Source organism: Aegilops tauschii, chromosome 7 (genome assembly GCF_002575655.3).
Source record: "Aegilops tauschii subsp. strangulata cultivar AL8/78 chromosome 7, Aet v6.0, whole genome shotgun sequence".
NCBI lineage: Eukaryota > Viridiplantae > Streptophyta > Magnoliopsida > Poales > Poaceae > Aegilops > Aegilops tauschii.
The window spans coordinates 573,552,292-573,575,745 of NC_053041.3; the positions used below are offsets into that span (position 1 = coordinate 573,552,292).

Below are 23,454 nucleotides of genomic sequence, written 5' to 3' on the forward strand. Positions count from 1 at the left end.
GAAGGCCATCCAGGGGGAGCCCCACAAGGCCCATACACCTTTGTAGATCCTGGCATGTGAGCCCCACATGGGTCGAAATCACTAATTAAGGAGTACTCGTTGCAAAGAACACTTCACTTTCTCAGGTGGCGACAAATGACGCACATGCAACGCGCCACTTGTCGCAACCTGGGAGTTTTTCTTTTTTTCGTAGATCCGTTTATTCAAAACGTTTCATCTCCTAAACCGTGCGTCCAAATTTCGAACCGTTTTCACCATTCGATTCCTCGCGTCGAGATCTTCAAAACTAGATCCCATGTTGATAGGTTTTGACGAACATTTTTTTCACGAAAAAAACCGGGCGAAAAAACCGAACCGGGAGCACGGTTTTTTTCCCTTTCCGAAAAAGGCACGCCCATGCCTCTCGTGGAAGCAAAACCGTGACTCCCGTGGAAGGAAAAAAATAGAAAACGTGTTTTTTTTGTTTCCGAGAGGCACGCCCGTGCCTCTCGCGAAATCACAACCGTGCCTCTCGTGGAAGCAAAACCGTGACTCTCGTGGAAGGAAAAAAAAACAGAAAACGCGTTTTTTTCGTTTCCGAGAGGCACGGCCGTGACTCTCACGAAAGCACAACCGTGCCTCTCGCGGAAGCAAAACCGTGACTCTCGCAAAAGAAAAAAAAACAGAAAACGCGTTTTGTTTTTCCCTTTCCGAGAGGCACGGCCGTGACTCTCGCGAAAGCACAACCATGCCTCTCGCGGAAGCAAAACCGTGACTCCCGCGAAAGAAAAAAAAAACAGAAAACGCGTTTTGTTTTTCCCTTTCCGAGAGGCACGGCCGTGACTCTCGCGAAAGCACAACCATGCCTCTCGCGGAAGCAAAACCGTGACTCCCGCGAAAGAAAAAAAAAACAGAAAACGCGTTTTGTTTTTCCCTTTCCGAGAGGCACGGCCGTGACTCTCGCGAAAGCACAACCATGCCTCTCGCGGAAGCAAAACCGTGACTCTCGTGAAAGAAAAAAAAACAGAAAACGCGTTTTTTTACGTTTCCGAAAGGCACGGCCATGAGTCTCGCTAAAGCACAACCGTGCCTCTCGCGGAAAAAAAACCGTGACTTTCGCGAAAAAAAAGAAAACGCGTTTTTTTCGCGCAAAAATCTTTTTTTTCGAAATTTATTTTTGATCGAAAAGGTAAGAAAGACCGGGGAAAACCAAAACGTCGAAAAAACCCAGAAAAACCGTTTAAAAAGCCGAAAACGCGTGTGGCAAAATAGAAAAAACAAAATCCGAAGGGAGCGTCCAGAGCGCGACGCATGGCGAATGGCTGAGAGCGCGCCAAGTGACGCTGGTCGTTGCGAGGCTCCCGAAGAAGCGCTCGTTAACTAGTTGCTCTCCACATGGGTCCTCTCCTCCGGGGTCTCGTGTCCGTGACTTTATATACCCGTGAAACGCTTCTCAGAATTATTCTATTTTAGCGAGTCGAAGGCTAAAGCACAGACGTTGGATGCGGCATCGTGGATGGCTCGAGGCTTCCATGCTCGATCCGGAGGATCGTAGATAAGATTCACTATGTGTTCTTTGGGGAGATGTAGCACTTAGACGATTCTTATGGAAATGACCTATCATATCACATACTCCCTCCGTTTCTAAATAAAAGGTGTATTTTTTTTCAAGAAGTCAACGTTCTCTAAATTTGACCAAGTTTATAGACAAAAATATCAATATATAGAATACCAAATCATTACCACTAGATTCACCATGAAATATATTTTTATATTTTATATATTAGTATTGCAAATACTTATATATTTTATTGTAAAGTTGGTCAAACATAGACAATTAATGTTTGACTTTTTTAAATATTAATACACCTTATATTTATTAAGAACCGAGGGAGTATATGCTATCATATGGTCGTTCTATCTTCCAATTTTTAAGATATGTCATCTGCCTATTCTTTGAATTATCGTATGTTCTTGTGGTACTTCACATTTTCACTTTATTTGGGAAAGAATGCATGTCGTAATGTATTAAGTTAATCATTACATCTTTGGATGGTTGCTCTTGCACAATTTGCCTTTGATTTAGTTTACTGTCATCATGATTTTCTACTAAACAGGACATTGGGTATGCTATCTTTGATGGTCTTCTCCCCAAGAGGAAGAATTGGGAAATAATGCCAGCACTGAGTCCCATTGTATTTTCTTAAAAATAATGGGAAGAACTATCATGGACAAAATGTTAACTTTTTCTTTCATTGTTCCAATTCAAGTGTTGGATTTTTTTTGGCTTCGGGGCGGATCCCAATAAGGTCATGGGTGTACAGATGTACACCCAGAAAATTGTGTAAGAAAAATCATATGTATAGTATATAGTGGACACATATATTACTTGTGTTATTGTTGGAGCTGTATAGGTAGTATTTTCTCGTCCAAACCAAGCTCAAGCCACAAACTAGTAAAAGCTCATCTGGGTGGTCATCTCCCTGCAACTTAAATAGCCCATTAGTCAGCACTTGTACAGAGGGGCAGGCCTGCGGTCGTTGATGGATGGCACCCGCAGGGTTTGGGTATGGGTTGAGCCACCCCATACCCTTACCCATCTCATTTAAACTTATCCATCACCCGTATCCATACACATTAGCGGGTAAAAAGTTTTCCCATACCCGTGTCACCCGACAGGGTAAATGGGTATCCGTGGGTAGAAATACCCACGTTCGCATAACATCAATTTGAGCGACGCATAATCACAAACAACAACATATAATCATAATTTATAAACAACACCGCATAATAACATCAATACATACTTATAAACAACAACACATCGTATACACCAACACATTCTATAAACATCAACACTTTCTTGTACACAACAACACATCAAAACATCAACACATAGTGATAAACAATAGCACATAGTCATACATTTGAAGTTTACAAACTCACGACAAAGGGTAGATGTAATTTTTTGATGCTTGTTAGTTTTTATAAGGGTACATGGGTATACGGGTATGGGTTATATGATCTCATACCCATACCCGCTCTACCCGATGGATTGAAGATTTCCCTATTTACATACCCATGGATAACTCTTTGTCCCATACCCTTACCCTAATAGAGTTTTTACCCGCAGGGTACGTGGGTAATGGGTACCCATTGCCATCCCTAGGCTACAGAGGAGAGAACAACACGGCCGCCAATTCCCCAATTCAAAAATTCATTTATATTTGTGAAATCCCTAAATTTGTACCTTCTATCAAGAGATTTTGTTGCTATAGCTCGCCATTTGATTTTTCTCTGTTAGATAGGGGAAATAAATCTGATAGGATGAAGAAAAAATGGCTTCTATGTTTGGGTGAACAAAAAAATTGAACACCGAAAGTTGAATTCCGGAATCCGCCACTGTTCCCTATGTTTTCAACAAATAATTGGAACAGTTGAGACTTTCTACAATACGGTTACGCAATTTTGAGACCCAAAATGTTAAAATTTATTCAAATATCCATTCAAATATGTAAAAAAAATCAATCTGGTTATGCATGGAATTTAGTTTTTTGTCTGACCACTGAATATTTGTGGATCCAAAACTCAGTTCACCAAAGATACAGGGCAAAAAAGCTGAGCGAGAAAAGCACAAGAAAAAGATGGAGATAAGACAGCACGGCAAGGCGCAATCAGAAACTATAAGAATGATGGCATAGCAAAAGATAGCACTATTACTCGTTGCTTAAAATCTAATAATGTACCACTGTAGCATGTGCACCATCATCAAGAGAATAAGAAAGCTAGCTAACTCTGTCTGCAACCATCATGCAGTTAAGACCTGTAGGCTACAGTCAATCTAACTCTTGCCATGTTGTTTCTTCTTCCTTTTATGTTTTGGTTTGACAGCATCTACTAGACTCTCCGGTGATCTGCTTTCCTTGACCTCATCTGACTCTCCAGCACTACCAGAATTTGACACACTTTTCACCTCTGGATTAGATTCAGTCAACATTGGCTCGGCATCCTCATGCTTTTCGTCATTTGCTACAGCTGGTGGATCTGCATATTGCACGGAGAATTTCCAGAATTCAGAAGAATGTGTATGCATGTCATAACAAAGAATCGTTCTTGTCGAGTTAAGAGAACAAAAAATCCAGAATTAGTTAACTCAGCCGAAGCATGCTTAGCATATGGAACACATGTTTCAGCACTTTTACTAGATCATATTTCATGGCTAGTGAGGACTAGAATTGAAAACTGAAGCATGAACCCAATGTTCGGGAAATTCATTATAGGTAGTAAGCACTCAGATCATGCAATTAGACAAAAAACGAAAATAACAGGCTAACACAATTCACGGTACCAGGCAACCGAGAGATTCTGAGGGAGCTTAATGAAACTCCTTTGGAGTATGGATCCCTACATTGCAAAATACGGGTAGTTGGCAAAACTTATATGAAGCAACTATTTAATGCTCGGATTTAGAGAAGTGCAGCACTCCAGTAGCTACCAATTTGATGGGCCACCAACGGACGTGGGTGTTTGTTTGTGTTTAACAGTTCGGTCTGCAGTCAAGGTTGAAATCATTTTTGTATTTTGATGATTTTCATCACCTTCGCTTATCTGCTGACCATCATTGGGTGCCTTCGAGGTTTGGTTTTCCATTGCACTATGCGTGCTCTCCTTCATAGTGACATCGGGAACGTTAACTTCTTTAGCCACTATTGCTGGAGTACGCTTTACTTTCTGCAATGCCTTTTCAGTAGTGTACTTATCGACCTGAACAAAAAAGAATAGCATGGGTTTTGATCCTTAGAATGACATGCATATCTGATCATCAAAACAGAACAAAGTTCAGAAAATCACATGATTTCTATGCACCAGGCTCATTCAAAGAGCCGTTGAACACACATGCTGATGAATTGATCCAGGGCAAGCGGGGTTTGATTTGCTACTTTGAGGGGTAAATTTGGTAGCAGACGGGTGTGTTAACCAGGGCCATGGCAGCAACGGCATGGCCACGGTAAGAAGCACAGATACGAATATACAGACATGGGGATACACCCAGGTATATAAATATTTAGAAAATATTTAGCATGTAATAAAAGATTAAATGATAATTTTTGACGAGAGATTTTTAAGTTGAGAGTACTAAATATATGTTGTCACAGTTTCATTAATGAAGGACTTTGAAAAGTGCATACATAATACGGACCGATTTCAGAAAACCCTAGACTAAGTCAGTTCCTCCATCCTTTCCCATTCTCATTCTGCCTCCCTTTGCTCCAGCTGCGTGAGTGCTGTAGAACAGGAGATAACGACTGCGCCGCGCATGCACCTTCTTGCTCGTCGGTGGCTTCTGTCCCCATCTTCCTCCCGTCTTGAATCTTCTTCGCAGGCAGCCACAGTCCCCATCTTTCCCCCTGCCCAGAGCTTCTTCCTTGTTGGCAGCTGCCTCCCCAACTTTTTGAGGGCCAGCTTCCCAACTTCATCCCCACCTGGATCTTCTTCATTGGCAGCGGACACCTTTCCCATCTCCCTCCCTGTCCATATCACAGCCGTATCTGCCCAGTGTCCCAGCCTACCGCTATTTTTTATTTCTTTTATTAAATCGGAAAAAAGCATAATTAAAAAAAAGTGCGCCTAGGCTGTAGGCGGTAGCAAAACGCCAAGCGCTTAATGCGGTTAATGTGTGCATAATTGCGCTTAAGCGTGCACTTTGGTCTGAAAGGTGGTAAGACACACAATTAACGCCTAGCACTTTTTAGAACCTTCAAAAAGGATACTTGGGGATACACTTATCCCAGCGCATCCCTGTATTCCGTACGTACTGCACCAGGACACGACCTATGTTGCCATATCGGTGCTCACTACTGGCCATGTGCCTGACCAGCACAATGTCAACTTTCTACTTTCCTATCATTGTTTTGTTTCCCTTTTTATGCTGCATAGGGGTTTCAGTATGGAACTTTGTGGGTGGCATAAACACTTTACATGTCAGAGTGGTTAACCACAATTATAGAGTTCATGAACCACATTCCAAATTCACAACCCCTGCTATAGCTTTATATTTCATAGAACATTAAAGCAGATTCCAAACTGTAATGCCCTATAGTGATGCAGCTTCACTCACTTTGGTCTTTATTTTGCTTGTTATATCAGCAGCTTTAACCGAAGCAATCCTTAAACACTGCATGATAACACTTGACATGACACCCTCTCCACCAGCTTTCTGAATGGCACAGACATCACCATTCGAGTTAATCGTAGCAGTCATCCTTCCTCCCATAACAGCTTCTTCCTTGTATGTTGGATCGATAACCTACATACAAAAATTCAGCCAAAGACTGTCGTCAGAAGGTGAGAACAACATGATGATTGCTAATAACACGCCTTTCATGTTTTGAAATATACCATGATATTACCGTCACCAAAATATGCAAAGGTTACAGCTATGGGGAGATGATGAATTGTCAGGGGAAGTGGATCCATGACCTGTAAAATACATATAGGTAAAAACATAAGATAAATTTCATGGCAGTGTAAACGACAGAGCCAGCATGCGATAGTTAATGACAGGGTTGTGTTTGTGATACATATTACAGGAAGCTCTGTAAATCATAGTGAATTTGCTACTTCTCATTATAACGACACAACAAACCAGAGAATATACAAATACTATATAACACCTTATATAGGTACCTCAGGGTCATGTACTGTAACTTGCTGCCCATCATCCCCACCAACCGTGCATTCAGGCCTCCGAAATGTAGACAAAGCTGCCAATGCAGCGATGTTAGCTGCATCAGTGAGATTCCTGAGAGATACATCCATATCGTTTCACACGGTTAGCGCTCTACCCGGAAGCATTCACTCATTAATTACATCAGTAAACAATATACAACCCATACCCCCCATTGTCCAGAATGTGAAGGTCGACGCGCACCGCCCAGACATGCTTCCCAGCAACAACACACAAGGATTCCATATCCACGGCTCTGCTCTCCCTGCGCACCGACCAGAAGTGAATCCTAATTAAACTCCACACTTCCAACTCTCTGACAAAAAGAAATACTACTGCCAAACAGCCATCTGGAGACCACCTTAGGCCACGATCGATGACACGGCCCAGCTCAATCGCCGCTTCCCCGGGCCGCCCCGGCTCAAAGGCAGGGTCGGCCATGGGCGAGAACTCAGTGAATATGGCCAGCGTGCCCTCGTTCGGCCTGTCCTTGTACGGCGGGACCAATTGGGCGGTCACATAGCCCATCACGCACGTCTCGCCGAGCAGCACCTCCGCCGAGCCATCCTCCCTGCAGATTCCAACAGCGACTTCAGACAAATACTGATGCGCGCGCGAGCAGAGAAGCTCCCTGAGCTCAAACCTGCCGAAGGGGATTGGGAGGGGATCGAGTCGAGGTACCTGCCGAAGGAGATTGTGAGCTTGCGGAAGTCGAAGGGGCGGCGGCCGTCGACGCGGAGGTCCGACTGGAGGGCCTGCTCGATGAACTCCCGCTCGTTCACCGTCGGGCGCCACCGCTGGTCCATCAACTTGTCGCTCGCCGGCGGCGGGGGCTAGGGTTTTAGACGCGGCCGAGGCGGGGTGTGAGAGCTGTGTTTTTTCCTCTCTTCTTTTTGACGGGAGCTTTGATGCCTTGATTTGTTTTTTTTTTGAGGGAAAATTTGTCACATTCGTTGTGTTTTTGAGCGGCTTGGGCTTGGGTCGGTGCGAGTTAACTGTCCCTACGTGGGCTGGATTCTGGCACGGCCCAAATACCACAATTTTCATAATTTTATTTTCATAGTAAAAACTTAAAGTTATGAAAAAACATAGGAAAAACTTAAATATAATGCTGAAACAGGTTCAAATAATGAAATATGTTTGCGTGCTGAAAATATTGTAGATGAAAATAAAAATATCCATCGTGTATTTGAAAAATGTTCATAATGAGTTTCAAATTATTCATTGAGTGTTTTTTAAAAATGTTCGTGAGCGAAAAATAATATAGATGAAAAAAAAACTTGGAAGAACCAAAAGACAAAGAGAAAACCCCAAACGAAAACTGAAAATAAAAAGGAAACCCTAGAAGAAAAACCAGATAAAACACACCCTTAAAACCCGGGAAGGACAAAAAAGAAAATAAAATTGGATTAACGACTGATAATGGGCCCTGACCCGTTGGACTAAATATCTGCGTATTATTCTCAAGTAAATCGTTAGTCCAACATAATCACATGTCAGCAACCCCAAGAACACATTAGGGACTCACATGGCCTTTCCATTGTCATCTTGACGAACACTGACTCACACTGATCATTTCTTCAATACACATTATTTGGAAATAGGAAGAACAACAATGTTTCCAAAGGACCATCGACAATTAAACTCAGGAATTCATGAAAGAAAAACCCACACCAGGACACATTTCACTTATCCACATTGGCAAAGGAATCAGTCAAGCTTTCACCCTCTATTGAAGCATTGGCTGCAAGGTTTTGCGCTTCTAAAAGCTTCATCTGCCGCTCAGCATGCTCCCTCTCACACTGGCTAATGCCCATGATGATGTCGAGCATAGTTCCAGTTGTGCCAAAGAACACCAGCGGAGCGAAGGACTTCCTCTTTATGCCCACAGGAATGGCAAGGAGGGCACCAGCAACAGAGAAGACCCAAGTTCCGAGGGCACTGCATGCGTATGCGAAATTGTATCAGCATAACATGTTCCAAGCAAAACTGCTTGACTAAAGAGCTGCTGGTTTATAGACATATTACAAGCAGAACTGCTGCCTACAGAACCGCTGGTTATAGACATATTTCAAGGAAAACTGCTGGTGGTAATAGCCTTATCCTTTTCTAGACATATATCTGCAAAGTTTACAAATCCACGCATATCATTTATTGGTGCAAACTTTAGTATACCGTAAGTTCATCATCTCACATATTCCAAGCAAAGTCTACAAATCTACAGCGCATGTTCACTGAATATTTAACTGCACATTGTTTACACAACTTATTACTCTAATATGACATCCAGTAGCACAGGACAACATGCCGATGCACATATCACAAAATGTACCAGAAAAGTTTCAGCATGAATGCCCAGATCACATCTAATTACTATGGGAAAGGTTTCATCGCACCATGTCCATAAGTTGTGGTTTCTTGAGTCTGATGCCATTTCTGATTTTACAGTAGTTGTGACCTTATCAAGAAATATCATCCCAACAGCGGGGGAACTAGGCATAGTGCCACTGCTAGATCCAAGGTGCGAAACAGGTTTGTGCTATTCTGACATCTATGCCCCTCAAGGAAAAAACAGAGAAGATTGGGGAATTCCTGGCGTTCGAGCATTTCAACGAACACCTTGTGGGCGCCCCAGAATCCCCGACCTAGGCACTAGCCACTAGATCGACCGTGACCGAAGCGGCAAGATTCGAAGGGTTCGACGTAGGGAAGGGAGAACCGAGTGACTAACTTGGCGACGGTGCAGTCCTCGAGGTGCTTCTCGCCGCTGCCGACTCGGTCCATTGCTCGCTTGCGGCGGGGCCCGTTGCCGTGACGCGGCGGCGGATCAGCCTGCGTACGACCGGGTGGAGGCGGCGAGCTGGGCGTCGCGAGGACGGAGGCGGCCGGATCTCGGAGGCGGGCGGGGGCGGCCGCGGCGGCGGAGGGGGGGAGAAGGGGTCGGGGCTCGAGGAAGGGAGGAAGAGAGGAGGAGGCCGAACCGTTTTCTTTCTGGTCTCGGTCTCATCCCTGGGAGAGCCGCCTCCCTAGCTCCCGATTCCCCGCCCCCGCCCCCGCCGGCTTCCTCTCTCGCCGCCCCGCCGCCTCTCCCCGTCGGCTCCTCCTTGCTCCTCCCCCGACGGCCGCAGCGCCGCGCGAGCGCCCACCCCACTCCGCACCGCCTCCGCCCCGGTTACCCTCGACCTAGCCCTCCCCGGCTCCCAAGGGTTTGGCAGGCGATGGAGAAGGGGAAGTCGGTGGTGGCGGAGCTCGCCGCGTCGTTCAGCGGCGTCCAGGTCACGCCGCGCCGGAAGGCCACGAGCACGCCGCCAGCGGCCAGCTTCTGTGAGCCCCCTGTCTCTCTTCCCTGTAATTCATGGTTTCCTTAAATCATGTGTTCTATCTTCTATGTGCTGTCAGCCATGGTTGCGTATCATTCATCGGTTTATAAAGCGCGCTTAGGGTCTGCATAATCAGAGTTCGTGCTCTTTTGTTGTTGCAACTGTTCTATATTTTCATTGGAGATGGGATGTTTCTACTCTCTAGCGGTGAACATGGGATGTTTTTGTTATTGCTCAGCCTGGGATAGGAAAATAGTTTGTGAACTTTCTGAGGTGGTAAAACAGATGAGGGCATCGTTCCCCAGGGAAGGTGCAATGTATGTGATTGAAGATTCAGTTTGGTTGTTCCATTAATGGTGCCTAGGTGGAATGCTTAATAAGTTTCGTCTTGCAGCAAACAACAAGAGACTGCAGGATTGCCCTGTTGCTAGGTAGTAGAGTGCATGCGCTTGCAAGTTCCAACTAGTTGCTTCAGGGGTGAATTAATTCACAGATGTTGACCTTCATCCAGTGGCATATGGATTGGAACAACTGAGTTCTGTTCCTTGTTATTTTAGATTGTACTATGGATTTGATTTATTATCTGCAAAGTGATAAATTTTAAATTTGAACTAATTCAGATTCTCCCATGAAGAAGGCCAGGCCTCGGAAATTGGTCAGTCTGTGCATTGGCGTCCTCGGTCAGCATCTTGAAGATATTATCAATGATATTTCTGAATTTACTGCCTTCTTCCCACCACACATTAAGGTACCTATTTACATCTATGGTCAGTGTTTTTGCCTTAATGACGTATACACTCTTTACTCCAGATTTGTAATTACTTAAATAGCTAGTTCATTTTTTACTTCTAGTTGAAACCCAGTAAATTTAGAAAGTGAGCCATTGGGAAAAATGTGCTGTTCGTTTAGGTAGTTTTAGACTTATAATCAAACAAAAACTATGGAGGTTGGAGGAACAATGTATGTATTCTTAAAGGAGAGCATCAGAATGGGGGCTTGAACCCATTATGTCAACCACAAGAACCTTGTGCCTGCCAGTACTATTAGGTTACATACCCCCCCCCCCCCCCCCCCCCCGGTTATTCCTTTTAGACGGTGGTTTGTAATGCTGATATCTTCTGCTACATAGTACAGTCTCTTTCTGCTTTATTTGTAACACTTCAGACATGGAAATGTATTCAAGCAACACTGAAAATCTATATTTTGCTTCCTTTGCGTGATGTGGAATCGTGAATCTTGATGAGGTAAATAGCACAGAAGACATACACCTTGATATTATGAACTTTAGAAGTGAACACAACAAGATTCGAGTATTGGCAAACAGTTAGGGAAAGATTGTTTGACATGAGATTATTATTATTATTTGACTTGCTTATAGAATAGTAGCTAATAGCAAATCCAATATGTTCTGTCTGATGTTCAGTTCAAGTGCCAATTTCGGTATTAGTGAAATATTGATGGTGTATTTACTGCATATCCTCAACACACTGTTATTATATAGTTATCTGCTCATACCTATACATGTAAGATGTAACAGTAATAATTGAGTTAATTGTATGATACAGTTGGCAATTATGTCTATCGCAAGGAGGAGAAGATTACTAAATGACGATGTTCTGGTTTCTCTTGTTGATAGCTCCTGGAAGATCCTAGATATATCTGGGTCTGAGGTTACTGATGTTGGCCTGGCTACTGTGGCACGTACTTGTAGTAACTTATGGGCAGTTGATATTAGGTAAGCTTCGGTGCTCTGTGTCAGCTATTATTTTGTGAAAGCTAAACAGACAGTCCGGTTCATGGTTGCATTATATTTATGACATATCTTCCTTTGCAGTCGATGTGAAAAAATAACTCCTGCTGCCGTTTCAGAAATTATATGCCACTGCCCATCCCTGGAGATATTAAGATGCGGGTATGACCCCCACTTAAATGCATCTACAAGCTTAGGGTTACTTTATAGTTTATAGCGATGTTTTACTTCTCTGGTCCTTAGGCTTGAGGGTAACTTATATCATCGGGTTGCCTGTGATCGCCATATTTTTGCATCTATTCTTTGTGGATAAGTCAAGTACTCCCTCCGTTCCACAATATAGTGCGCCCGTGCTTTCTGAGGTTCAACTTTGACCATAAATTTAACCAACGAGACCGACTGCGGCGGGAGCAAAAATTATATAATTGAAAACTTCTTTTGAATACGAATTCACTGGTATAACTTTTGCTCCCGCTGCTGTTGGTTAAATTTATGGTCAAAGTTGAAGCACGGGAACCGAGGACGCACTATATTTTGGAACGGAGGGATTATGTGGGTGCAGTGCACTGGTCAATTCCTACCTGTAAGGCTGTAACATGGTTGAATTCAGTCCCATGAAACTTGCAAACGCAGGGCTTTTAAATTTCGAGTGTTGGAGTTGCTGAAATCAAATGTTTGCAGTTTGTAACTTAAAATTAGCTTGTTCTTCATGTGTAACTGACAACTAGCAAAAGGGAAAAATGATTCAATATGTGAGTACATTGTCATGCACCTTGTGTGTTCTCTGTAAACATTTGAGCTGATGAAATGAAGTTTGGAATTGAAAAATAGATTGTCCTACATGCTTAACTAGTTCAAACCTTGGTAGGTACTCCCTCCGTTCCAAAATAGATGACTCAATAAAGTTAGTACAAAGTTGAGTCATCTATTTTGGAATAGAGGGAGTAGTTGTTATTTGCTCTCTCTCCCTGCTGACGGTTATTGTAGCTTTCAATTTGACTGCATAGTATTCCACGAAGCAGGATATGAAAAAGGCTTAAATCCCATTATTGCAGAGGCTGTTCAAGAAGCGAATTCACTGCCCGTGGGTGTGTCAATCTCCTGAAACCCAAACTGAATACCCTTGAAGAGGACTCATGGGAGGAGCTAGAAGCAGTTGATTTCGGCAGTGGCGCGCAGTCTTTAAGATGGCTAGTTTGGGTAAGCATGCAAGTTCTCTCGTCCCTGAATGATGATTTTTGCATTTCACAATCAATTAATGTGCCCCTTATGTTTCATCTTTTGCATGTCTTATAGCCCAAGATAGATGATAACTCGAAGGAAATTCTCGCCTTAGAGTGTCCTCGTGTTATCGTCAACCCGAAGCCGTCACTTCTTGACCTCGGTGGATCCAAGACTCCAGGTGAAGCATTGGCAAGCGTACCACTAGACCACTCCGTGGTAGAAGACATTGACCCGAAAACATGGGCGGTTTCTGCTGCCCCTCGAAGAGCCGCAGCTGCTCCACCTCATCCAAGTGCTCCGCCTGAAATACCGATCGCGGAGAGGTTCAGGCTAGCATATGTGGAGAGGGACGCAAGGCTGGCGCCGAAGAGGGCCAGGAGGGAGAGGCAGCACCGACGCCGCGCTGAAAGGGATTACTTGATGAATGATATCGACGCCAAGTCTATTGCGCTTGCGAGTAAATACCTAAGCAAGGGCTAGTGATGACGGTCCTTGTGTTGTTTTGGAGTGTTGTATGTATCAGTGGTTGTCTAAATACAAGGGAAGAAATGCTGGGTTGTAACAATGGATCAATTGCATCCTATCAGGAGCATGGTGGCGGCATCGATGTATCCAACTAAATGAAAACTGAAGCAGTTTTGTATGAGCCTTGTGCTCGTGATGTTTTATTCTGTGTACATATGCTTCGCGATATTTTGGTAGAGCAATCAGAGATGAAAAATGAAATGCAAACATTACAGAAGATTATTCGAGATCAAGACCACAGATTCCTTTGTTTTTTTTACATAAAAGATTACACAGATATTTTCTACTAGTACTCCCAAGGTTGCACTTCCAACATCTGAAAAAGTTGCAGTTCCTAAAAGAAAGAAGCATCTACACAGATCTAACGAAGCCTAGACAGCAGCTGAGCGGCACAGCAGTTGGTCTTCGGCACGCGGCATCCTCCAGCTCCGACTGCGCCGCTGCGAACGCATCCCCACAGCGGCAGTGGCACAGGAGTCTACCGGCCGGCCGGCCGGCCTATCAGTGCGCGGCGAGGAGCTCGGACGGCGCGGCGGCGAAAGCGCCGAGGAAGGCCTCCAGGGCGCCCGGCGACACGGGCGGCGGGGGCAGGAACACGACGCCCCGGGCGGCGGCGAGCTTCTTCCGGAGCGGGTACCGCATGCCGCCCCGCGCGGCCCCGAAGAAGTGCGGCACGCCGGTCTCCGCAGCGTGCGCGGGTGACAAGGGAGCGGGCGAGGAGGGGGAGGGCGGGAGGAGGCGCGCGGAGGCGGCGGAGCGAAGGGAGCGGGCTACGATCTTGGAGTCGCGGAGCCTGGCGAGCGCGCCGGGGCGGAGGAAGCGGTTGTGGTCGCAGCGCGACGCGGAGGACGCCGGGGAGGAGCGCAGGCGGCGGTCCGCGGCCGGGTGCGCCATGCGGGATGGCGGGGCGGATCTGGGCGCGGTTGTGGGATTTGGGCGCGGGTTTTTGGTGCGGGGGGAGGTTGAGGGAGAGGGGAGGGGGATGGGGATATATTGGGGTTTGGTGGAGGGAAAACGGGGCGGGAAGGGGAGGGGAGGGAAATTGGAAAGGGTGGGAGGGAGGTGTCACGCGGTGGCAGCTGACAAGGGGGCGGACAGACACTTGGCCAGTGCTGTCCATCATGCCAGCCCACGCACGGGCCGACGGGCACGCCATCGTGCAATCAGACCACGGCCAGGCCCAGTCGTGTACGCCTGAAATTAGGGACGGCTGAGAGCAACTCTAGCGGAGTAGTCATACACAACCGATCGTGGTAACAATCGTTAGAAAAGGGCGGTCTAGCAGAATCATCATAACTTTTATGGATGTTGTTTACCGTCGCCTCGACAAACTCTAAAATATTATGGAGCACACTTCGTATGGGTATTACGAAAGTTGAATATGGCGACTTTGTTAGAATTGCCCTAATAGATGGATATGGATCTCACAAAGTTCCTACTGAGTCGTAATTGCTTAGCCCCCGCCGCCAGCAAACTAGACAACCTTGTCTATCGATGGTTCTTTCTCAATTCAGGACGGCGGTGCAGGCGCTGGGATGATCCTGTGTCGGGAGGATGGCTCGGTAATAGTTGTTGCATACCGAGTCGTTTTTAACTAGAATGAGGCACTCGAGGCGGAGATACATGCACTGATGCAGGGCATGGCCCTGGCTATTCAACACACTGATAAACAAATGATGGTTCAATCAGATTCCTCAGAGGCACCCTCGATCCTCTGAGGCGATAATATGTCTCGACCAGCATATGTGCACTTGGTTGCTGAGATCAAGTCATTGATAAAGGATAGGGAGTTTGTTCCACATAAGATAAGTAGAGCACAAAATAGGGTAGCAGATTGTATGGCAAACTATAGCCGTACCGAGCATGTACTTGGTATGGATGAGCAGATACCGTCCATGTTGTCAAGATATATGATCTCCGCCTTGCGTCATGGCAACATCTTCTATCCCGTTTGAATTTGATTAGCTTGACACAAGGGCGGGATGTGTTTCGTTGAAACCTCACTACATCAGGATCCCTCACAGTTGACTCTACATGCCATGCATTCTCGCATTCAGAGATTCCCGTGAATAATAATAAACTAATCTGGATTTCAAAGATGCCACTAAAAATTAAGATTTCCATGTGGTATCTTCGAAAGGAGTTGTGCTGACAAAAGACAACCTCGCTCGACGCAACTAGCAAGGAAGTAAGAAATGTAACTTTTGTACTCAAGACGAGACAATTAAACACCTCTTCATTCAATGCAAATTTGTGCGATCTATATGGTCAGTCATCCAAATAGCGTCCAATTTGTATCCGCCCACAAGTGTTGCCAATATATATGGTCACTGGCTTGACGGAATACCAGATACTTTTTGTACACTAATACGGGTGGGAGCATCAGCCTTATTATGGTCACTTTGATTATGTAGAAACGATTGTGTCTTTAATGGCAAAACCTCTTCTCGTATGCAGGTCATTTACCGTTGTATGCATTGGCTTCGTATGTGGTCTACGCTACAACGAACGGAGTATCAATCGTTGTTCAAGGCGGTGTGTATGCAGTTGGGGCGGGTGGTCAGGGAGGTTTTTACCCAACATGGGTGGCAACATAATCTCCGGATCGGTCCATCTCCTCCGTCGACATTGGCATAGTTTCAGACTCATATGGCTTTACTGTTGCCAACTTGTAGTTTTTATATATAAATACTTCGTTAGACTATTCGTTTAAGTCTATGTGCATCTTAGCTATATAGAGGTCGGATGTCACTTATTATGTTTTGTATCCACTTGATGCTACATTTTAAGTTAACAAAAGTGTCATTTATCAAAAAAAATGTTGTGATGATATATTGCATCTCGATCGTAACCTGTTATCATGGAATAAAATTCCCACTTGATGCGCCGAAAAAAAAGAGTGACTTTTTAGTTTGGTCGCAGACAAACTGCAATGGAGACGCACCGCCACGGTGTTTGGAGACGAGGCAGTGCGTCCGCCTGATCCTCAAACACTTTGGCCGTAGAGGAGTCAGCACAGGATCTGGCCGGCACTCCGATCGGGCACCTGTGATCAATTCGATCGTGCTGATCCAACAGATTTCCAGCCTGCGCGTAACAGTTCTGTGGGAGGGACTACGACACCAACACGTACGCACATCGCAACTACTGTGGACTGTCCTACTGTTTCTGCGTCGAAACTACGACTCCATCGCCGAGTCGGCTTTGCATCCACAGCCCGTCATATATTTAAGTTTCCAAAAAAACTTTGCAAGGGAGTCACTGATATTATATCAGAAAAGCTTTTTGCCGGCCGATCGCGTGGGCCCGCCCGCCGGCTCTGTGGCCGTCTGATATATGTTTGATCAGACCGTCGAAAGCACTCCCATGTCCGCTGAAGACGCGTCTGTTTCCTGCAACTCATCCCTTGTTTCAGGACAACCATTCCTGCAACTGGATAACAGAAAGGGGAGGGGGTGGGGGTGGGTCATCCTGCATCAGGCGTGGGCTCGTGTGCCTGGGAGTGGGAGTGGCTGGATTTAGGAGGGCGGCGGACGCGGTGGCGCAAGGCGTTGGGCGACCGGGCCTATCCAACGCGGTGGCGTGGACGACTGGCTCGGGATCGGCGGTGGCCGGCGACGACTCAAGTAGGTACGGATCAGAGATTCATTTCCCCATTTTCTGGCCGATGTGGTGATGGTGGTGCCTACTATTTCTCCTCTGCGCCTTCCCGCCGCTACGCCGGCGCCTACGCGGCGTTTTTTGCGGTGGCGCTCTCCCTTGCGGTGATGATTCGGCGGCAGCGTACGAGAGAGAAAGTTTTGCTTCAGAGAAGTAGTACGAGAGGGGAAGTTGTGTTTTAGAGAGAAGGGTGAGCGGCAGAGTGTGTCGCAGGGCTTCTGAATTTTTTGCACATGGGTAGCAGAGGTCGCGCTGTTTTCATGTGCTGCACTTGATTGTTGTGCTGCAGGAATTTTGGAGTGGGATGTCCGAATAATCGCGAGTGGACATGCGGCCACGCGCGGCTCGAATCCACACCGCATGTCCTCGCGCGATTCGTGCAACTTGAATACGTGTGAGCCGTATAATGATTTCAAGCCCATGTAGATCATTCAGTATAGCCGCACATTTTTTTCACCTGACATGCGCAGTAGATGACCTGACATGCACCATAACTCGCTCTAATTAGCTCAGGAGCATTTAAAAGTTAGCTGGACTTTTATGAGAGCAAGACCCATTGAATGAACAAACTCTTGCATGCAAACACACCAACATGGGTGGAGCACCAGCGTCTATACTCATCCAACCTTGTACCGTCCCTAATTCAAAATTCCATACACTGTTTCCATGAAGCGGCCATATCACAGTGGGGCACTGGGGCGTGATCGGACCATGACCAAGGTTCTCTGACTATATTAAAACATTAATTATTGGAGAATGGCAAACAAATTGCCTTGTTTCAAAGAAAAAACATTATTGTTTTTACTTCCGGCAAAAGAGTGCAATGGCTTAGTTTATGTTCCCTCCTATATAACATTAGTTCCGCCGGATAGAGCAATGAAAGGAATTTAACCGATGCATCGATAGTTCCGGTCCGACTATTTTTATTTTTATTTTCTAGTGTTGCAATCCAACTAAAACCATGACATATATGGGTAGCCGATGAAACCGTGCCGCCCCCTATAGTATCAAATTGACATATAATCTTTTGAGCATTTCCTGTGTTGGCATTTCCACACGTTGGGGTAAAAAAAATTATCAACTAAAATGAATGATCATTGCATGAAAAGATATTCAACATTTTGTATACCATTTTGAGATATGTTTTTTTGGCACAACACATGGAGGCCAATTCCGAATACCCAGTGGAGTTATTCTCCCTTGATTACTGCAAAATAGTAAAAAAAATTGCCTTGTTTATAAAAAAAACTATATTGATTTTACATATGGTAAAAAGTACAATGGCTTAGTTTATGCCCCACCTCATATAATATTACTTCCGCCTGATAGAGTAATGAAACAAGTTTGGGTCTGACTGTTTTTTTTTCATTTTGCTAGTGGTGCAATCAAACTATAACCATGACATATATTGGTAGCCGATAAAACCGTCCCTTTTAGTATCAATTTAAGATATAACTTTTTTAAATACATGGAGGCATTTTCCCCGGGGTTTTGCCACAAACGTCACTTGTGGCTAGTTAGGTTTCCATCAGGTTCCTTTGCACTAACTTTACGTGCAGTACTACCAATGACACATGGGGTCCAGACTACACGACAATGGCCATAAATGTGACACGGTTACAGCAGAGGATCTGGCCCGTTTTCATCAGGATCAAATGTTTTCTACTTAAGTAGTGCGAGAGCTCAATTACATCCACCCAGCAACGAGAGCAGTTATTCCATCGCCTGAGCCATCACGTGGGCCTTGTATTCATACTAAGAATTGAATGACGCCTAGACCATTGATGTGGCGTATACCACGTGGTATTCGCGAAAGCTGGTGATTAACGTGTCGCGTATTGCAAACGGGTTATAAAAAGTAGTAATCATGATGCGCAGACGGACGTCCAGGATTTCGGCAGCGCGTGGCTGCATGTCCCAAAAATTCACGTCGGTGGGATGTCCCCAAAACATTTTTTTGCTAGAATAATTGGACTTATGTGCTGCAGGAATTACTGAAATTAGTCAGTATTTTCAGAATAATTGGAGCTGAATTTTTGCACTGGATCCCTGCAAATCATGCAGTCATCATGTGTTGCAAAATTATCTTATTTCTGAATTTCTGTAGCTCATAGTTTCTGTAACTGATACTACCTTTGTAGCTCATAGCTTTTGTAGCCCATACTGCCTTTTTTAGTCTATATGCTACAGAATTTTTAAGAGCTACATGAATTTTATACTGCATTTCTTGTAGCTTATAGCACAGGGAAAGCTTATGCTTCTGAAATTAGCTGGACTTTTGCTTGAAGTAGCTTCATGTTTTTTCTGAATTTTTGGTTTTGTATTTTTTTTCCTGTAGCTCATATGGACAGGGTAATGTTTCTGAAACTAGTCAGACCTGCTTATGTTTTCTCTGAAATTAGTCAGGCTTGCTTGAATTAACTAATGTTTCTGAATCTTGCATATCTCTGCAATAGTCTCAATATTTTTCATTTTACTACATCAATAGATATGCATGCTCATAGCATCCTTTTTTTCATTTTTATTTGTTTTCGCAGCATACCCGTCTGCCAAACTCGATGGTCGGCAAAGCGGCTACGCGAGATAGCCAATGCCATCAAAGGGAAGAAGAGGGGTGTAATAAGCAAGTCCACTTTCAGTGATTTGCTTCACATATCTCCTCTGGTCCCTCCTCTGGAAGCGCTTCTAGATTTCATAGTTATGAGGATTGACACTAAGAAGCGTCTGCTCAAGTATGTTTTGTTTTTTTGTTTTTTACCTCTTTCTCTGTGTTGCGTAACATGATTTTCCTATGTTTATCTTCGCAACATCTACTGATTTTATATGTTTTTATGCCCCACAAGTTAAATGATGGCAAGAAGATCCCCTTCACAAGAGACATGGTTAAGAAGATATTCAATGTCCCATCTGGTGGCGGATCGCTAGAATTCGGCAAGAGGGGGAAAGCAGATTTCCGCGACGTTCATTTGGATGGTGAAAGGGCTACAATAGCCACCACAGTAGCTGTTATATTAAAAGCGGATGATGACGATGAGGAGACCATTAGTAGGTCATGGGTTTTACTTTGCCTCTTATGGCGAAAAAGGGTTTCCCCCGCTTTGTATTACAAAGCAACCACCAATACAATCAAGGATAGGTGCTGGGGCGGAAGCAACACAGACACGCCCAAAAGAAACGAGAGAGAAAATACAAAAGAGACGAAAGCCGATAACGGCGGATCGACAAAAAACGAAGAAGCCTCGCGACTGCGCCCACCGGAGATCTCCCACCAAGCTCCTAGACTCCAAAGCGCCGGTACCAATCAACACCTCCAAGAAGGGACGCGACGATGTCGACGCTGCTGCCAAGGGTTTCCCCCGGTACGCGACAAGGAGAGAAGAAGGGGTAGCCCCTGACGCCCTCCAGGAAGGTCCGACGGCACCCTCAGGCACCACCGCGTCGGTGTCGGCTAGGCCGACAGGGATTTCTCCCGATCCCAACCTTCACCTTGGGCGCTCCGGAGCCCGCCACCAAAATCGACCACCACCCTGCGCCAACATGGTCTGGAAGCTTCTCACGCCGTCTCACCACAGCACCACGAAGTGAGGGCTGCACACCGAAGAAGAGGAGCCGGGACTAGAGGCAGCAACACCGTCAGCGCGCGGGAGGGCCCAACCTCCACCGTCAACGACGGTAGCCGACCGGACGCAATAACAGGAGCATACCAGGCCCGTGGGCCCACAGGCCCGGCCGGGCCTCCAAAGGCCCGTAAAGCTCCCGCCTGCGCGCTGCAGCAAGCACGCCGTTGGTGTTGCCGCCCCCCGTCTGAGCTGCTCCACCTCCTCACCTCACCACGCAGAAGACAACGAGGCCACGCCGGGGGCCGACCCGCTAGGACCCAGATGGGGCCCGCAGGGCCCAGATCTGGGCCGGGGGCGCGCCACCGGCCACCCCGCGCCACCAAGCTGCCCCGCCGCCAAGGAGCAGCGCCGCCACCACGTCTGTCGCCGGTCACCGCCACCGGGTTGCCGGACCGCCGCATAGCCGAGCGACACCGCCCGTTGCCCCCCGCCCCAGGCAGGAAGGACGCACGCGCGGGGAGAGAAGATCCCGCCGCCGTAGACACCACCCGGGCTAGAGCCGGGAGCAGCTCCCGACGGCGGCGGCGGCGAGGGGGGGGGGGGACGAGGCGAAGAGGGAGGACGAGGGAGCAGACGCGCGCGCCGCCCCGGCCGCCTCCCGGGGAGGTGGCGCGAGGGCGGAGGAGGAGGAGGGAAGGGAGGAGCGGGGGAAGGGGATCCCGGATATGGCCTACGGGCGACGAGGCTCGCCGGATCCGGCCGGGATCGGGCGGGGGTACTTTGCCTATCATTGGTCCTAGCTCCTGGGACAGGAAACATGGCGCCTCCAGACTATCTCCACATCTTACGAGACATGAGTGCCGTCCATGAGTTTGAGTGGGACGAGCATATTTTGTCTGATGTGATGAGAGAAGTTAAAAAATATCAGGATAAGAGGAACGATGGTAAAGTGAAATTCCTGATTGGCGGTTGTCTACTAAGGGCAACTCCAACGCTAGGCGCTAGGGGAGGGTGCTAGGAAAAATTTCCTGTTCGATCAGCGGTTTCCTTGTCGATTCCTGGCGTCGGGTGCCACAGCGACGCAAAATAAGGCAGCGAGCGCTTCCCTTCTTTCCGCAGGAGATGAGGCACAGGGGCCTTTTTCAGCCCGCCTTTAGCGCCGATGGTTAGCGCCAGCGTTGCACAAGATAACGCTTCACGATTTTAAATCTTTTTGCTCATTTTTTTTGTTTAAGCGCCTAGATAAGCGTCTACCACCATTGTAGATGGCCTAATGCTTCCGGTACAGCCCTTCATTCCCGTTACAACTCCATATTCTTTTCCGGGATAGCAAACCTTTACAGCGGCTTATGTGTCTTTTTTTATAGGTTATTTACATGGACCACCTCGACATCCCAAGAGGATGCATTGTTGATCAGACCATCGTCTACTCGCTGCCATGAGCTTGTTTTCTTCAAGACATGGACTTCGCCGCTGTTGTTGCAGTCGACACCCTAGACGATGGCTTCGGGAAGCGCCCTATAAGTATTCTTTTTTCAAATTGGACACACTACCTTTTGTTCTCTTTTGCAACTTTGAATTCTTGTACCCTGTTTTTTAATGTGTTTTGTTTTCTGAATGCAGTTAAGCTCCAGTACACCTTACGCAACATCCAAGTTTATGTCATATGTAGATCAGCTTGCCCAAAGATCAATTCAAGGCAGTGTCCAGAGGAGCCGCCGAAAATAAATGACCAAGGTGGAGCTGTTGCGGTCGCAACACTCACTCTGGATGTGCCTGAGAGCTCCCACACACAAGCCAATCCACAAGGGGGAGCCAATGTGGGCTCTCGAGAACCATCTAAGGGTGGCATGGAGGGGTACCGATGGCAGAGCAGGGAATGTGCACGAGGCACCTCCGGATAAGATGGAGGGTGGTGATGATGTGTACAGCTCTCTGGAGGAGTGGCTCCACGCATTGCCTACATTTGAGGAGTTAGAGGTGAGAGGCATATAACCGACTCTCTTTTTTCATATCGTATCATTTGCTTGACTGCCTTGTCAAAACTACTTACCTAACAACTAATGTTTCCTTTTCCCGTTCTCTCTTTTTGTTTCTATGGCCCCCACATCTTCGTGTCATATACAACAAGCACAAAGAGCTCCATGCTACATAACTTAATGCCGTGTTGAGCTCATTTGGGAGGGTGTTATAGGGCATGTACTGCAAACACATGTGCCTAATGTTGTCTGAGGCATTCAAAGCTGGATCCAGGAGGGATGAGGCCAAAGAAGGGGCAGATGTCACTTCCAGTGTACCAGGAGCTCCTGCTGCAGGCATGTGTGATGCAACTAAATTGTTTCAGCAGCAACCCAAGCAACCGGATGGCGTTCATGGGACTACAACAACCGCTACGACCAGTGCCAGTGAAGTGTCTCCGCAGTAGCCCAAGCAACCCGATGGAGCAAAGAGTGGGGATGCAGCTGTGGAAGTTGGTCACAATATGATCTACGCTGGATGATCTTGGTTCATGTTCATATGGAGAAAAGCTTCAGCACATATTGGTTCTTTCGCAATATGCGAACAGCCTGGGATCTGGCAAGGCCGACCAAGATCAAAACCCTCGAGGAAAACTTGTTCCAGATGCAGTTTAACTGCTTGGGTGATTGGGAGAAGGTTACCCAAGGTGGCTCGTGGCACTTTAGGGGGAACCCGATGATCATCGCTCTG

The 23,454-nt window shown here is 46.4% G+C and overlaps 4 protein-coding genes across 8 annotated transcripts; 1 reads left to right on the forward strand and 3 right to left on the reverse strand.

Annotated features, from left to right (window-relative positions):
• Positions 1-3,656: 3,656 nt before the first annotated feature.
• LOC109761812 (exosome complex component RRP45B) lies at positions 3,657-7,637 on the reverse strand. 5 transcript variants are annotated; one of them, XM_020320634.4, is made up of 9 exons: positions 7,388-7,637; positions 7,068-7,277; positions 6,876-6,971; positions 6,667-6,781; positions 6,379-6,459; positions 6,098-6,286; positions 4,475-4,743; positions 4,328-4,383; positions 3,657-4,023 (listed from the first exon to the last, which is right to left on the reverse strand). In XM_020320634.4, the coding sequence occupies exons 1-9, from the start codon at positions 7,510-7,512 to the stop codon at positions 3,821-3,823; spliced, it is 1,344 nt and encodes a 447-aa protein (XP_020176223.1). In that variant the 5' UTR covers positions 7,513-7,637; the 3' UTR covers positions 3,657-3,820. The 5 variants fall into 5 exon arrangements, with proteins under 5 accessions (XP_020176223.1, XP_020176224.1, XP_020176225.1 ...); XM_020320635.4 differs by lacking the exon at positions 4,328-4,383 and having other exon boundaries at positions 4,578-4,743; XM_040394759.2 differs by lacking the exon at positions 4,328-4,383 and having other exon boundaries at positions 3,850-4,023.
• Positions 7,638-8,222: 585 nt separating this feature from the next.
• On the reverse strand, positions 8,223-9,687 carry LOC109761810 (uncharacterized). The gene is made up of 2 exons (XM_020320633.4): positions 9,438-9,687; positions 8,223-8,647 (listed from the first exon to the last, which is right to left on the reverse strand). Exons 1-2 carry the CDS (start codon positions 9,488-9,490, stop codon positions 8,392-8,394), a joined length of 309 nt encoding a protein of 102 aa, XP_020176222.1. The 5' UTR covers positions 9,491-9,687; the 3' UTR covers positions 8,223-8,391.
• Positions 9,688-9,693: 6 nt separating this feature from the next.
• LOC109761808 (uncharacterized) lies at positions 9,694-13,668 on the forward strand. The gene is made up of 6 exons (XM_020320631.4): positions 9,694-10,030; positions 10,647-10,774; positions 11,592-11,761; positions 11,861-11,938; positions 12,832-12,976; positions 13,073-13,668. The coding sequence occupies exons 1-6, from the start codon at positions 9,925-9,927 to the stop codon at positions 13,478-13,480; spliced, it is 1,035 nt and encodes a 344-aa protein (XP_020176220.1). The 5' UTR covers positions 9,694-9,924; the 3' UTR covers positions 13,481-13,668.
• A 76-nt stretch (positions 13,669-13,744) lies between these two features.
• On the reverse strand, positions 13,745-14,496 carry LOC109761809 (uncharacterized). Its single transcript, XM_020320632.4, has one exon. It carries the CDS (start codon positions 14,417-14,419, stop codon positions 14,027-14,029), a length of 393 nt encoding a protein of 130 aa, XP_020176221.1. The 5' UTR covers positions 14,420-14,496; the 3' UTR covers positions 13,745-14,026.
• Between the last annotated feature and the right edge of the window lie 8,958 nt (positions 14,497-23,454).